This window comes from Martes martes (genome assembly GCF_963455335.1).
Source record: "Martes martes genome assembly, chromosome: X".
NCBI classification, from domain to species: domain Eukaryota; kingdom Metazoa; phylum Chordata; class Mammalia; order Carnivora; family Mustelidae; genus Martes; species Martes martes.
Genome location: NC_137897.1, coordinates 72286428 through 72302739, shown reverse-complemented (window position 1 = coordinate 72302739; position 16312 = coordinate 72286428). Strand labels below are relative to the sequence as shown.

General features: G+C 35.4%; 1 protein-coding gene across 2 annotated transcripts in view; it reads right to left on the bottom strand.

Moving 5' to 3' along the window:
• DIAPH2 (diaphanous related formin 2) overlaps nucleotides 1-16312 on the bottom strand; it is a 1022518-nt gene that overhangs the window by 537649 nt on the left and 468557 nt on the right. For both annotated transcript variants that reach the window (XM_080794734.1, XM_080794733.1), the window contains one exon: nucleotides 14483-14577. In XM_080794734.1, the coding sequence (XP_080650860.1) occupies nucleotides 14483-14577 (95 nt within the window). The remainder of the gene's footprint in view (nucleotides 1-14482; nucleotides 14578-16312) is intronic.

The window sequence follows — 16312 nt, the reverse complement described above, 5'->3', positions numbered from 1 at the left end:
AACCAATATCCCTGATGAAGACAGATGCGAAAATTCTCACCAAAATACTGGCCAATAGGATCCAACAGTACATTAAAAGGATTATTCACCATGACCAAGTGGGATTTATTCCAGGGCTGCAAGGTTGGTTCAACATCCGCAAATCAATCAATGTGATACAATACATTGATAAAAGAAAGAACAAGAACCATATGATACTCTCAATAGATGCTGAAAAAGCATTTGACAAAGTGCAGCATCCCTTCTTGATCAAAACTCTTCAAAGTGTAAGGATAGAGGGCACATACCTCAATATTATCAAAGCCATCTATGAAAAACCCACTGCAAATATCATTCTCAACGGAGAAAAACAGAGCTTTATGCTAAGGTCGGGAACACAGCAGGGCTGTCCATTATCACCACTGCTATTCAACATAGTACTAGAAGTCCTAGCCTCAGCAATCAGACAACAAAAAGAAATTAAAGGCATCCAAATTGGCAAAGAAGAAATCAAACTATCACTCTTTACAGATGATATGATACTATATGTGGAAAACCCAAAAGACTCCACTCCAAAACTGCTAGAACTTATACAGGAATTCAGTAGTCAGGATATAAAGTCAATGTACAGAAATCAGTCGCATTTCTTTACACTAACAACAAGACAGAAGAGAGAGACATTGAGGAGTCAGTCCCATTTACAATCGCACCCAAAACCATAAGATACCTAGGAATAAACCTAAACAAAGAGGCAAAGAATCTATACGCAGAAAACTATAAAGTACTCATGAAAGAAATTGAGGAAGACACAAAGAAATGGAAAAGTGTTCCATGCTCCTGGATTGGCAGAACAAATATTGTGAAAATATCTATTCTACCTAAAGCAATCTACACATTTAATGCAATCCCTAATAAAATCCCATCCATTTATTTCAAAGAAATGGAACAAATAATCCTAAAATTTATATGGAACCAGAAAAGACCTCGAATAGCCAAAGGAATACTGAAAAAGAAAGCCAAAGTTGGTGGAATTACAATTCCAGACTGCAAGCTCTATTACAACGCTGTCATCATCAAGACAGTGTGGTACTGGCACAAAAACAGACACACAGATCAATGGAACAGAATAGAGAGTCCAGAAATAGACCCTCAACTCTATGGTCAACTAATCTTCGACAAAGCAGGAAAGTATGTCCAATGGAAAAAAGACAGCCTCTTCAACAAATGGTGCTGAGAAAATTGGACAGCAGCATGGAGAAAAATGAAACTGGACCATTTCCTTACACCACACACGAAAATAGACTCAAAATGGATGAAGGACCTCAATGTGAGAAAGGAATCCATTCAAATCCTTGAGCAGAACACAGGCAGCACCCTCTTCGACCTCAGCCGCAGCAACTTCTTCCTAGGAACATCGCCAAAGGCAAGGGAAGCAAGGGCAAAAATGAACTATTGGGATTTCATCAAGATCAAAAGCTTTTGCACAGCAAAGGAAACAGTTAACAAAACAAAAGACGACTGACAGAATGGGAGAAGATATTTGCAAATGACATATCAGATAAAGGGCTACTATCCAAAATCAATAAAGAACTTAGCAAACTCAATACACAAAGAACAAATAATCCAATCAAAAAATGGGCAGAGGACATGAACAGACATTTCTGCAAAGAAGATATCCAGATGGCCAACAGACACATGAAAAAGTACTCAACATTACTTGGCATCAGGGTAACACAAATCAAAACCACAATGAGATACCACCTCATACCAGTCAGAATGGCTAAAACTAACAAGTCAGGAAATGACAGATGCTGGTGAGGATTTGGAGAAAGGGGAACCCTCCTCCACTGTTGGTGGGAATGCAAGCTGGTGCAACCACTCTGGAAAACAGTATGGAGGTTCCTCAAAAAGTTGAAAACAGAGCTACCCTATGACCCAGCAATTGCACTACTGTGTATTTACCCTAAAGATACAAACGTAGTGATCCGAAGGGGCACATGCACCCGAATGTTTATAGCAGCAATGTCCACAATAGCCAAACTATGGAAAGAACCTAGGTGCCATCAACAGATGAATGGATAAAGAAGAAGTGGTATATATATACAATGGAATACTATGCAGCCATCAATGGAAATGAAATCTTGCCATTTGCGATGACACAGATGGAACTAGAGGGTATTATGCTTAGCGAAATAAGTCAATCAGAGAAAGACAACTATCATATGTTCTCCCTGATATGAGGAAGTGGAGATGCAACGTGGGGTGTAGGAAAATAATAAATGAAACAACATGGGATCGGGAGGAAGAAAAACCATAAGAGACTCTTCATCTCACAAAACAAACTGAGCGTTGCTGGGGGTAGGGGGGTTGGGCGAGGGTGGTGGGGTTATGGACATTGGGGAGGGTATGTGCTATGGTGAGTGCTATGAAGTGTAAACCTGGTGATTCACAGACCTGTACCCCTGGGGCTAATAATACGTTATATGTTTATAAAAAAAATTAAAATTTAAAATAAATAAATAAATTAATAAATAAAATGGAAAAACAAAATCTACAAGGAAAGCATGGCTTTGAATGGCACACTGAAACAGTGGACTTCACACAGATATATTCAGAACATTTCATCCCAAAGCAGCAGAATACACATTCTTTTCAATTGTACATGGAACACTATTCAGAACAGATCACATACTGGGTCACAAATCAACCCACAAGTACAGAAAGACTGCATTTGCACCATGCATATTTTAGACCACAGTGTTATAAAACTTGAAGTCAACCACACACACAGACACACACACACACACACACTGGAAAAGACCACAAATATATGGAAGTTAAAGAACATCCTACTAAAGAATGAATGGGTTCCATAGGATTAAGGAAGAAATTTTAAAAATGCATAGAAGCAAATAAAGTTGAAATCACGACAGTCCAGAACCTTTGGGATAAAGGAAAGGCAGTTTTAAGAGATAAGATTAGAGCAATACGGGCCTACCTCAAGAAACAAGCAAAAATACACAACCTAACATTACACATAAAGGAGCTGTAAGAGGAACAGAAGCGGCACCTGGATGGTTCAGTTGGTTAAGTATTTTCCTTCAACTCAGGTCATGATCTCAGGGCACTGGGATCGAGTCCCATGGTCCCATGTTGTGTTCCCTGCTCAGTGGAGAGTCTGCTTCTTCCTCATCCTCTGCCCCATGCTTATCCTCTCTCTCTCTCTCTCTTTCTCAAATGAATAAATAAAATCTTTAAAAAAAATGGAACCACAAATGAAGCCTAAAGCCAGCAGAGTAAGAGTAATAATAAATATCAGAGTACAGAAATAAGTGATATAGAAACAAACAAAAAAAACAGTGGAACAAATAAAAAAAAAAAAACGAAGACCTGCTTCTTTGAAAGACTCATTAAAGCTGATAAATTGCTACTCAAAATTATAAAAAAGAGAAAGAACTCATATAAATAAAATAATGAATGAGAGAGAAGAGTTCACAACCAATACCACAGAAATATAAACAACTGTTAGAGAATATTATGAAAAATTATATTCCAAGAAACTGGGCAATCTGAAAAAAAAGGACAAATTCATAGACCCATACACACTAACAATACTGAAACAGAAAGATGTGAAAAATTTGAATAGGCCCAGTTACTGACTCAGTAATCAAAACTCTCCCAATAAACAGACGTCCAGGGCCAGATGGCTTCCCAGGGGAATACTACCAGACATTTAAAGAAGAGTTCATAACTATTCTTCTCAAACCATTTCAAATAATTAGAAATGGAAGGAAAACTTTCAAACTCATTCAACAAAGTCAGCATTACCTTGATTCTAAGACCAAAGACCCTACTAAAAAGGAGAACTACAGGCCAATACCCCTGGTGAACATGGATGTAAAAATTGCTAACATGATACTGGCAAATTGAATCCAACAGTACATTACAAGAATTATTCACCATGATTGAGTGTGATTTATTCCTGGGCTGCAGGGGTAGTTCAGTATTCACAAATCAACTAATCTGACACACCACATTAATAAAATAAAGGATAAGAAAGACATGATATCAACAGATGTAGAAAAAGCATTTGACAAGGTAGAGCATCATCTCTAATAAAAACCCTCAAAAAAGTAGGGATAGATGTAACATACCTCAACATCATAAAGGCCATATATGAAAGACCCATAGCTAATATCATACTCAGCACTGAAAAACCAAGAGCTTTTCCTCTGTGGTTGGGAAAAAGACAGGGATGTCCACTAACCATTGTTAATATTTTTTTAAAGATTTTGTTCAGTCATTTTAAGAGAGAGAGAGAACATAAGCCAGAGGGAAAGGGAAAAGCAGACTCCCAGCTGAGCAGTGAGCCTGACGCAGGGCTTGATCCCAGGATCCTGAGATTGTGACCTGCGCCGAAAGCAGATCACTTAACCAACTGAGCCACCCAGGTGCCTCTTACCACTGTTATTTAACATAGTACTGGAAGTCTTAGCCTTAGCAATCACAGAACAAAACGAAATACAAAGCAATCAAATCAGCAAGGAAGAAGTAAAACTTTCACGATTTGGAACTGATGTGATACTCTGTAGAAAACCCAAAAGATTCTACCAAAAAAAAAAAAATTTCTAGAACTGATACACAAATTCAGTAATGTCTCAGGATACAAAAACCAACCTACAGAAATCTGTTGCATTTCTATACACCAATAATAAACAGAAAGAGAAATCAAGGAATCGATGCCACTTAAAACTGCATCAAAAACAGTAAGATAGGGAGACATAACCCTAACCAAAGAGATAAAAGATTCATACTCCAAAAACTATACAAGATTTATGAAAGAAATTGAAGATGTCACAAAGAAACAGAAAAAGTTCCATGATCATGGATTGGAAGAAAAACATAAATGTCTATACTAGGGGTGCCTGGGTGGCTCAGGGGGTTAAAGCCTCTGCCTTCATCTCAGGTCATGATCCCAGGATCCTGGGATCGAGTCCCGCATCAGGCTCTCTGCTCAGGAGGGAGCCTGCTTCCCCCTCTCTCTCTGCCTGCCTTTCTGCCTACTTGTGATCTCTCCCTCTGTGAAATAAAGAAATAAAATCTTTAAAAAAAATGTCTATACTATGTAAAGCAATCTACACATTTAAGGCCCCCCCTATAAAAATACCACCAGGATTTTTCACATAGGTGGACAAAAAACCCTAAAATTTGTATGGAACCACAAAAGACCCCAAATAGCCAAAACAATGCTGATAAAGAAAAGTAAAGCTTGGAGGTGTCCCAATTCTGGATTTCCAGTAGTACTAAAAAGATGTGTGATCAAGACAGTATGGTACTGGTACAAAAACAGACTCACAGATCAAAGGAACAGAACAGAATATTCAGAAATGGACCCACAACTATATGGTCACCTCATCTTTGACAAAGCAGGAAAGAATATCCAGTGGAAGAAAGACAGTCTCTTCAACAAATCGTAATAGGAGAACCGGACAGCAACATGCAGAAAAATGAAACTGTACCATTTTCTTATATCATACATAAAAACAAACTCAAAATGGATGAGACATCTAAGTGTGAGACATGAATCCAACAAAATTCTAGAGAAAAGCAGACACCTCTCTGACCATACCCACAGCAACTTATTACCAGAAACAACAGGCAGAAACCTCTCTGACCATACCCACAGCAACTTATTACCAGACAGGTCTCTGGAGACAAGGGAAACTAAAGCAAAAATGAACTACTGGGACTTCATCAAGATAAAAAGCTTCTGCACAGTGAAGGACACAATAAACAAAACTAAAACAGACCTAAAGAATAGGAGAAGATATCTGCAAATGACATATCTGATAAAGGGTTATTATCCAAAATCTATAAAGAACTTACCAAACTCAACACCTAACAAACAAATCATCCAGTTAAGAAATGAGTAGAAGACAAGAACAGACATTTTTCCAAAGAAGACATCCAGATGGTCAACAGACACATTAAAAGATACTCAACATCCCTAAGCATCAGGGAAATACAAATCAAAAGCATGATGAGATACCACCTCACATCTGTCAGAATGGTTAAATTAACAACACAGGAAACAGCAAATGTTGGTGAAGATGTGGAGAAAGAGGAACCCTTTTACACTGTTGGTGGGAATGCAAACTGGTGCAGCTACTCTGGAAAACAGTATGGAGGTTCCTCAAAAAGTTAAAAAAAGAACGATCCTATGACCCAGTAATTGCACTACTAGGTATTTACCCAAAGGATACAAAAATACCAAATTAAAAGGACACATGCAGGGGCACCTGGGTGGCTCAGTGGGTTAAAACCTCTGACTTCGGCTCAGGTCACGATCGCAGGGTCCTGGGATCGAGCCCCGCATAGGGTTCTCTGCTCGGCAGGGAACCTACTTCCTCCTCTCTCTCTCTCACTGCCTACCTCTCTGCCTACTTGTGATCTCTATCTGTCAAATAAATAAATAAAATCTTTATTAAAAAAAGGACACATGCAACCTTATGTTTATAGCACCATTATCAACAATAGCCAAATTATGGAAAAAGACAAAATGTCCATCAATTGATAAATGAATAAAGAAGATGTGGTATATATATATATATATAGGTATACTTTTATACCTATATATATAATGGAATATCACTGAGTTGTCAAAAATGCAATCTTGCCATTTGGAAGGACATGGATAGAGCTAGAATGTATTATGCTAAATCAAACAAGTCAGAGAGAGAAAATACCAGATGACTACACTCATATGTAGTATTTACAAAACAAAACAGATGAGCATAGGGGACAGAGAGAGTGGGAAAGAGAGAGGGAAAAAGAGAGAGTGAAACAAACCATAAGAAACTCTTAACTATCAAAAAATAAACAGGTTTGATGGAGGGGAGGTGGGCAGGGGATGGGTTAAATGCGTTATGGGTATTAAGTAGGGCACTTGTGTTGAGCACTGGGTGTTCCATGTATGTGATGAATCACTAAATTCTACTTTTGAAATCAATATTATACTATATGTTAACAAACTAGAATTTAAAGACAAACTCAAGTAAGTAAAATAAATAAACATAAGGTTTTTAGAATGGTGTAAAGTGAATTGCTCATTATTAAGGCATTAATACAAAATAAAAGAAAAAAAGCCCACATAGTACGTGATAAAGGAAACTCATAGTAATAAAGTAATAAAGTGATAAAGTCAACACACAGTAAAATGATTGCTTATATTCACATCTTAAAAATAATTATGGTCTATACTTTAAACAATGCGTAAATAGAGAAATCCTTTATGAATATTCCTGTTATTACTCATGCTTCATATTCTCTAAAAATTATAGAAATGAATGTGGTTCATACAAGTTATTATTTAAGAGAAAAATGTTTTCAAACTCTACAGTACTAATGCCATTATAGCCTTAATTGATATACTTACAGTCATCAACCCTTGTAAAGTACACGAACACATGCAGACTCACAGACTTCATAAAATACAGATGGTCGATAGCCGCGTAAATAGATCAATGATTACAAAGATGGATTGAGGAGACAAAAATAAGCTCTACTATTACACATGCATGAACTTCCTGACTGTAAGAATAATTATACTCCAGAACTGGTTAATTGAGGGAAGTTGAACAATCACTTTTCCCTGCAGAATCAATAGATACCCATCTATGTTTGATGGCTTAGGAGTAGCACTGCCTGGAATCAGGGCAATGTATCAGATGACCTATGCTTTATTCTAACTATTATGTCAGGACCCAATAAAAGTTACTCAATTAATATAATCTGTTTTGAGACATAAAGTAACAATTGGAAAAACATAATCATGTGGCTACCTGTAGACCCTATACATTTGGTACAGTGCTGGATACTTGATTGGGTCAAGAAGAATAACATGGCCAGCAGGAGTAGAAATTATCTGAGGAAAAAAGAGCAACCTCAAATACTTCCATGCATTTATTACAGAAAGACATCTATGGAGGTATTTTTTATAATTTACAGGTATGAAGGAGATGCCCTAGAGCCATAATTCACTGAGGAGATATTATTAAGAAAGATCAGGGCCCTTGATTTAAAAAAGAATTTATTTAAATGAAAGTAAGGAAAGGAGGGAAGAGAGAATGGAGAGTAGAGGAAGAGAAGGTGGAAAGGAAGGAGGAAAGTTAAGAGAAAATGAAGTGGGTGGATAATGAGCTAAAAATAGGATAGTGGATAGTTGCATACCCAGAAGAAATGCTTCTGTCCCTTAAAAATAAGGGAGAGTTCAACCTAAAGACAATAAACAGAACATTTGCTTAAGGAATATAATAACCTGGTACAAAGTATGGATTATTTTAAGAAAAAACTACAAGAAAATAACCACTACTTGAACTAAGTAAGTCATTGAAATTCAGGTTATCAAAAGGGGGTATCTTTTACCCCATCTCATTCTCCTATTCATCATTCCTTAAAATTCTCCCCTGTGCTGGCTACGGTGAACCCCTCAGTATCTGGCCGTTTCCCTGACACAGTGGCTCACTTTGTTCCTATATCTATAAAACCATCCATTCCCTCAGAGTACTCTAAAGAAACATAGTCTTTAAATCTTCCATTTGTCACTTCCACTATCTGCTTTGGTAGATATACCCTATCCACTATCTTTGGTCCTTATACTCGAGCAAACATTTCTTTCCAACTGATTCCAAAAATCCAATTTTCAGTCCTAATCTCCATTCTGACTTCCAATTACATATTCTAATAAATCTGTTAAAATTTTCTTTTCTGCCCTGGAAGTATTTTCTCTGTGTGACATATTTCACTTAGCATAATGCTTTCAAGGTCCATCTGCGTTGTTATAAATTAAAGGATTTCCTCCTTTTCTATGGCTGAGTAATATTCCTGTGTGTGTGTGTATGTGTGTGTGTGTGTTGTAACTTTTTAATCTACTCATTCATCAATAGACATCTAGATTGCTTCCATGTCTTGGCTATTGTAAAAATAAAATGCTCCAATAAAAACAGAAATGGGTATGAAGATATCTTTTCAATATAGTGATTGCATTTCCTTCAGAGATATACCCAGGAGTGTGACGGCTCAATCACACAGGAGTTCTATTTTAATTTTTTAAGGAATCACCACACTGTTTTCCAGAATGGCTGCACCAATTTACATTCCCACCAACAGTTTACAAGGGTCTCTTTTCTCCACATCCTCACCAGCACTTGTTATCTCTCGTCTTTTTTATAATAGTGATTCCAACAGATGTGAGGTGCTATCTCATTACAGTTTTGATTTGCAGGTCCCTGATAATTACCAATATTGAACACCTTTTCATGTACCTGTTGGCTACTGGAGTATCTTCTCTGGGAAAAAATGCCTTTTCGGGACGCCTGGGTGGCTCAGTTGGTAAAGCCGCTGCCTTCAGCTCAGGTCATGATCCCAGGGTCCTGGGATGGAGTCCCATATCGGGCTCCTTGCTCAGCGGAGAGCCTGCTTCTCTCTCTGCCTCTGCCTGCCGCTCTGCCTGCTTGTGTCCTCTCTCTCTCTCTCTCTCTCTCTGACAAATAAATAAATAAATAAAATCTTTTTAAAAATGTCTTTTCAAGTGTTTTGTTGATTTTTTTAAGTCAAATTATTTGGTTTTCTACTCTTAAGATGTAGGAGTTCTTTATATATATTGGATATTAACTATTATCAGATCTGTGGTTCATAAATATTTTCTCCCATACTGTAGGCTGCCTTTTCACTCTGCTATTTCTTGTGCTGTGCAGAAAGCTTAGATCGATGTACTCCCTCTTGCTTATTTTTGCTTTGTAGTGTCAAATCAAGACAATATTTCTAAGATCAATGTCAAGGAGCTTTTCCCTTGTTTTCTTCTAGGACTTTTATGATTTCATGACTTACATTTAAGCCTTTAAAAATCCACTGGTTGATGTAAGCTACATCCCCATTCTCCATCTCTATCTTATCCCTCCAACAGATGCTCCCAGTGATCTCCATAAGGTGATAATGGGGAAGGAAAATATGGTCAGACCACAGCTGTTTCCTTACCCTTCTAATGTGGTCCTTCTTGGTCTCTGTGGACTAGGAGGGTGTACTAACATCATCCCTGGGTCTGGGATTTTCACAATGGTGTATTCTCTATAGCTAGTGGCTAGAGAGACTGAAGCTGGAACAACTTATGTCAGTCAGCTTGACTGGAAAACTTTTCTGTACTAGTTTCTGGTCTTCTTATTTGTGCCTTTAACACCAGTTTATGGGTCCTTTTCTTATAATAAAATAAAACACAAAGGAATACAAAAGAAACAGATTATATTAAAATAGTATATTTTTTAAAAAGTGACATTAACAATATATATGCATCTTGATTAAAACATTACAAAATAAAATCTAGTGGTAGCTTTAATAACTAGTGTAATTTTGAAGTATTAATGACTTTAAATAATATTTCAAGATACCTGTCTCAAATGTAATGTGATATGAAAATATTTATGATTTCTATTAGTGAAAGTTAGAGGTACTATTAATACTACTTTGGTATGTTACCTACATTGTTAATCAAATGAAATACTAAATGTTAATTTAAAGTTAAAAAAATTAAATAAAAATTAAAAAAATAAAGTTACAGTTAATTTAAAGTTAAACAAATAAAGATACAGTATTTTCCATATCTAAGTTCAGGAGCCTCTGAATTCTATTAATCCCCAAAGGGGGGATTTGAATCCCTGGTTAAAAACCTCTGCTCAATACATATCTTTGTAAATTATTCTGCAGTTATATTACATTGCCTTCTATGTTAATCATCCTATTTTCTATATATGTTTTATGAATATGGCCATAATCTCCCTAGCAACACATTTTCCTCAGCATTTAAGAATCATTTACATGCACTAACGTTCTAAAGTAAAACACACTTTTATTTTTCCCTTAACATTTGAATCAATTTTTTGCAAGTGCTATTTCATTTCTTTGTCAATGTTCTATATGTAAGTAGGCCTATAAATATTTGATTTTTACCCCCAGTAGTCTGAAAACAATGGTTTCAGATTTTTTTTTCCTCAGTAGATCAAATTGAAATTACACTGACACAGACTTTAAAAGCTGAAATAATAACTCTAAGAATCACCAAAATTTAGTTCACATTATTTGGACCTAACTCATAATTCTATATATTAAAAGCTCCTCAACAAGCTCAAAATATGGTATACTTTTTTTTAAATGTTTCCATGTGTTCCTGTATTTTAGGACATCTCAACATCTTCCACACAATGAAATCAGTTTCTAGCTTAAATTTATACATTTTGAAATAAGGAAAACATTGGTATTCTTATTAATAGCCTGATATTTGGGCTTGTTCTTGCTGATTAAACTAGATAGATAGAGAGTTTTTTAAATAAGATATTCATTCTAAGTAACTAAAATATATTAGTTGTCTGGTTGGAAAGAGCCTACTGACCTATATTGGAGAGATAATACTAGTGTTAACTCTCTGGGAAGCAGTGTGTCCTTGTTTTTTGTTGTATTTGCTGTTATGAAGAGACAAACATCTCCTGTGAGCAATATACTATGATTATGCATGGATAGAATTTAGCACTGTAATCAAACAGAACTTACAACAAAGTTAATCTGATGATACATATTTAATGCTACGCATTATCAATGTGCTACATGGTAATTAGAAATAAATTATAAACAGCTCCTGTGAATGACAAATTGGTATTACTTTTGCATCACTGAAGCAAATGTTTCTGGGATGGGAGGGGAAAAAAAAAGCAGTAGTGATTTTAGTCCTTTATCTTGCCTCAGAAAAGCAGTCACCTTTGTGTTCTGGCAAACTGAGTAACTGTTTCAATCCAGGACCTTCCTCCTTACCAAAAGATACTCAGATGTTTGATTTGTCTGGATAAACATACTACTAACTTCAATAACTCACACTGAGTTACATATCATCTGTGCTTATATCCAAGTGGCACAATTCTAATCACATATACTATTAAATTACATGTTGTTTTCTCCTACAAGCAGAATGAAAGAAATGATTTTTGACTGAGCAAGGTAAGGATGAGAGGAAATTTCAGAGAGTCTGGCATTGAGAAGAAAAGCAATCTGGCTTGAAAAAAAGTCCTCAGTGGTATGCTTTCAACAAAAAGAAGGCACAAAATTTGTGGGGCAAAGGATACAAGGGGTAAAACACATGAATATGTGGGGGAAAAAAAGAAAGAGATAAAGGCTTAAAAAAGTGAATGAAAGTCTAGAAAAAAGGAAGAGATGATATAAGCCCAGTTCAACCCAATTCACAGCAAACAGGAATAACATGGATGCATCTGGTATAACATGCACTAAAGGAGCCTGGCAGGATCTATACTTTATGATTCTCCATCACTCATCTTCCCAAATAATACTGTGATTTCAAGAGCAGTTGCTTTCAGTGCATAGTGGGTATAATTAAACCAGCAAATTCAAGAATTTATACATAATTTATTGTCATCTCCAAATTGAAAGCAATCCATTCCTCCAAACTGGATCAGGCTTACCCAATTTAAAGAGAAACAAATTGGTATTTTTTTTTTAAAGATTTTTTTTAAAGATTTCATTTATTTATTGGACAGAAAGAGATCACAAGTAGGCAGAGAGGCAGGCAGAGAGAGAGAGGAAGGGAAGCAGGCTCCCCACCGAGCAGAGAGCCTGATGCGGGGCTTGATCCCAGGACCCTGAGATCATGACCTGAGCCGAAGGCAGAGGCTTTAACCCACTGAGCCACCCAGGTGCCCCTATGCTACAAAATAAAGTGAAACAGAAAAAGAATCCCACATAATAAATGTGTCTCTATATATTTTAAAAGCTTGTTGCATATTAGAAGGATATTCATAAGTGAGAATCTTTCTCTGGTTCTTACATTCCCTGAAGAGTTGAAAATATTACTTAAAAAATAGTGTTTTGAATGTTACTGCCAAATAACGACCACAGCAGCATTCTAAATAATTGCATTCTTTTTTCTTTACCAAAGTATGTGAAGGAAAAGCTATATAGTTTTCACGGGTAAAATAAATGGCTAAATTGATTAATTATTCAAAATATGATTTTATTTTACTATAATTTAATTACAGAGAAAAGACTAAAAAGGTTTGGAGTCAGAAATTTTTTTGTCTCTTTGTATCTTAAAATTAAACTGTCCAATTAAAAAAAGAGGGAAAACTAAACCTCATTTAGGCTTCATTCCTCACTCATTCTGACTATTTGTGCAAAGAATCATGGGACTTAGACGGGCAGAATAAATATGATCAGCTCTCCATCTCTACTCAGAGAAGCGTGAACTTGCTAGCTGGACAGAAAATACTTTTTTTTAAAAAACTTTTCCACAGGGAGATTTATCAAAGCGTAACTCTTACTGAGATTAAAGTGTAACTCTTATTGAGATTAACGTAAATATATCATGATAATAAAGAGCCTACATAAACCCATTAAACCTTAGCCCTAGAAAATAAATTTCTATTTATCTAAATTTATAATATAATATCTACATTTAAAACATTTACATGAGGTAATCTGTAACGCAAGCTTCCATATAGGAAGTTCCATACAGACATAGCCTGCTCAAATGATAGACACTTGACAGACACTGGTACTCTGAAATTTAGACAGTCTAAGGGCAATATGGTAAAATTCTCATAGCATAAACTACTGTCTTTAAAATCAAAGCAACCTTCATGACTTAAAAACAGAAACCAAAAAACCTTACAACGACTATGCCTTTATAAGTAAAATCTTCACAGTTCTTCCTTCCAGAAATTAAACTAGACAGGAACAGAAATATCAAGAATTGTAATAATATGTTAGATCTTGTACAGAGCTTTATTCTACAGAGCACATCATTTGGTTTAATACATTTGTATTCTCAGACATGGAAAGAGATTTAGCAAGCTAAATAACTGGCTCACGGAAGGCAGGATAATGGAACAGAACAGAAAAAGCAATAGATTTGGAACTATGAGAGATCTTGTTCCAAATTCCAGCTCTGCTACTCTGCCACTTACCATCTACGTGATACTGGGCAATGTCCTTAAGCCTCAGTTTTCTTTTCTGTAACATGAGGACAATAGTATGTACCTCATAGGATTGTTATTAATAGGATTCAATGAGATAAAATATATAAAGGGCTTGACACAATTCCTAGCACATGTTATGCGCCTAATAAAGAATAACTTTAACATCTACCAATTGGTCATCAGCAAGGTATTTACCCTTTTGACCTTCCTGCTATTACCTTCATAAAGTTGTAGTAATAATATTTACTTAACGGAGTTGTTGTGACATGCAATTTTATGTGCACTGAATGATAGGTAGAAACAAACCAAAAACTTAGATCTTCTATGTCGAATACTCTTACGGGTAACAAAGCTAGATACTCCTGATTCTATTATTGAAACACAGAAGAACATTTTCCCACAACTGCATTGAGAAAATAACAAACTAGAAATACCTGAGAAAATGAATTTTAAAAGGAAAATATGCAAGTTACCTGAATTAAGGCTTCATTCAGCATGTCTTCATTAACCTCCAGAATAATATTTTTTATATCTTCATATGGCATACGATATGATCCTAGGAAAATAGCTTAAAATAAAAGTAGATTTTATTAAAAATAGAACAGTATCAAAATTTTAGAGCCCTTATAAATATCTTATTCTCATTTTCATAGAATCAAAATATGAAATTTGTCACCAATATTAATTTACAGTTAGGAACAAATGAATGTAGTTTCCATTTGAGAGACTGACTACACTACTCATCTAGGCAAAATGGCCTATTATTTCAGCCTCTGATGTTTACAGGTTATACATATTTATATATAAATTAAAACCCCTACTAATAATGCTGATGACTACATGCTTATGAATTTTAGATCAAGCTGATACAACATGACTAATGAGAGATTTTATTTCAAGTTGGCCTTTTAATTCAACATTGAATTTAATATGGCTATTGTCAGATGCATACAACACAGTACTTCTCAGGAATGACAATAAAGTCAGCAAATACAAAAAAAAAATCATATCAATCTACTTTGCAATTCTCCCACATAAGAAAAAGAGTGTCATCAGTGTTATCTGAATTCCTGCTGGAAATCATGTGGTATACTATTAGTAGCTCTATATTTTCATAATTTTCCTTCTCAATTTTTTCTCAGTTGGATATATGTCATACTGAAATAAGTCAGCAGATGACACTGACAAAAGCTTACACTAATTCAGAAAGTATTTTTTAACAACACATTCCACTTTAACTTCCACAAAACACACATTTTAATGAACATTTATGTTCTTATCACCAGAACATGAATGTATTCCTCTGATTTTTTTTTTCATGTAAAGGTCTCTATGATTTCATTGGAGCTTAAAGGAAAAACCAATCCTCACTGTCTAGGCAAATGATTACCTAGACATAAACACCAAGTGAGATCTCCATAATTTAAATAAATAATGTTGACAGATATCAACTAGCAATTAAGATCACACTGTTTTTTTTTTAACTACTGAGCATTCACTTTATAAAGAAAATGTACTCTCAGCTAAGCAATGTACACATTCACAACTATTAGGAGACTTCTGACAGCAACATTCCAACTCACAGGAGAATGATGATTTGTTTATTTTAATCTGATCCCTTAACAAAGGGATCTTAACAAAATAAACTCCCATGGTATTTCCTTGCATAATTACAAATGCTTGATGTGATGTAATTTCTCATGCATAGTGTTTGAGTATCCTCAGAATATAAAAATAGTCTACATGGCGGTTTTAAAAAAAATGCTGAATTCAATAGAGAGGGGAGAACATGCCAAAATAAAATCTAAGGCCTAGTTAAATAAAGATGGGTTTAACTGTCCAGCTGCTTTAGCAAAAACGTATTTAATGGCTGACTGATTTGTTAAAGGCTTTAAGGTTCACTAAACACTTTAACTTTTATTTACATTTAGTTAACATAAAGTACAATATTGGTTTCAGGACCAGAATTCAATGATTCATCACTTACATACAATACCCAGTGCTTATTACAATGAGTGCCCTTTAATACCTATCAAATATCTAACCCATGCCCCACCCTCCTCCCTTCATCAACCCTCAGTTTGTTCTGTATCCTTGAGTCTCTTATACTTATATAATACTTATATGTTTCCCTCTCTCCTTTTTTTTCTTATTCCACTTCCCATATGTTCATCTGTTTTCCTTCTTAAATTCCACATATGACTAAAATTATATGGAATTTGTTTTTCTCTGATTGACTTATTTCACTTAGCATAATACATATAAGCTGCATTCACATCATTGGTAAGATTTCATTCTTTCTG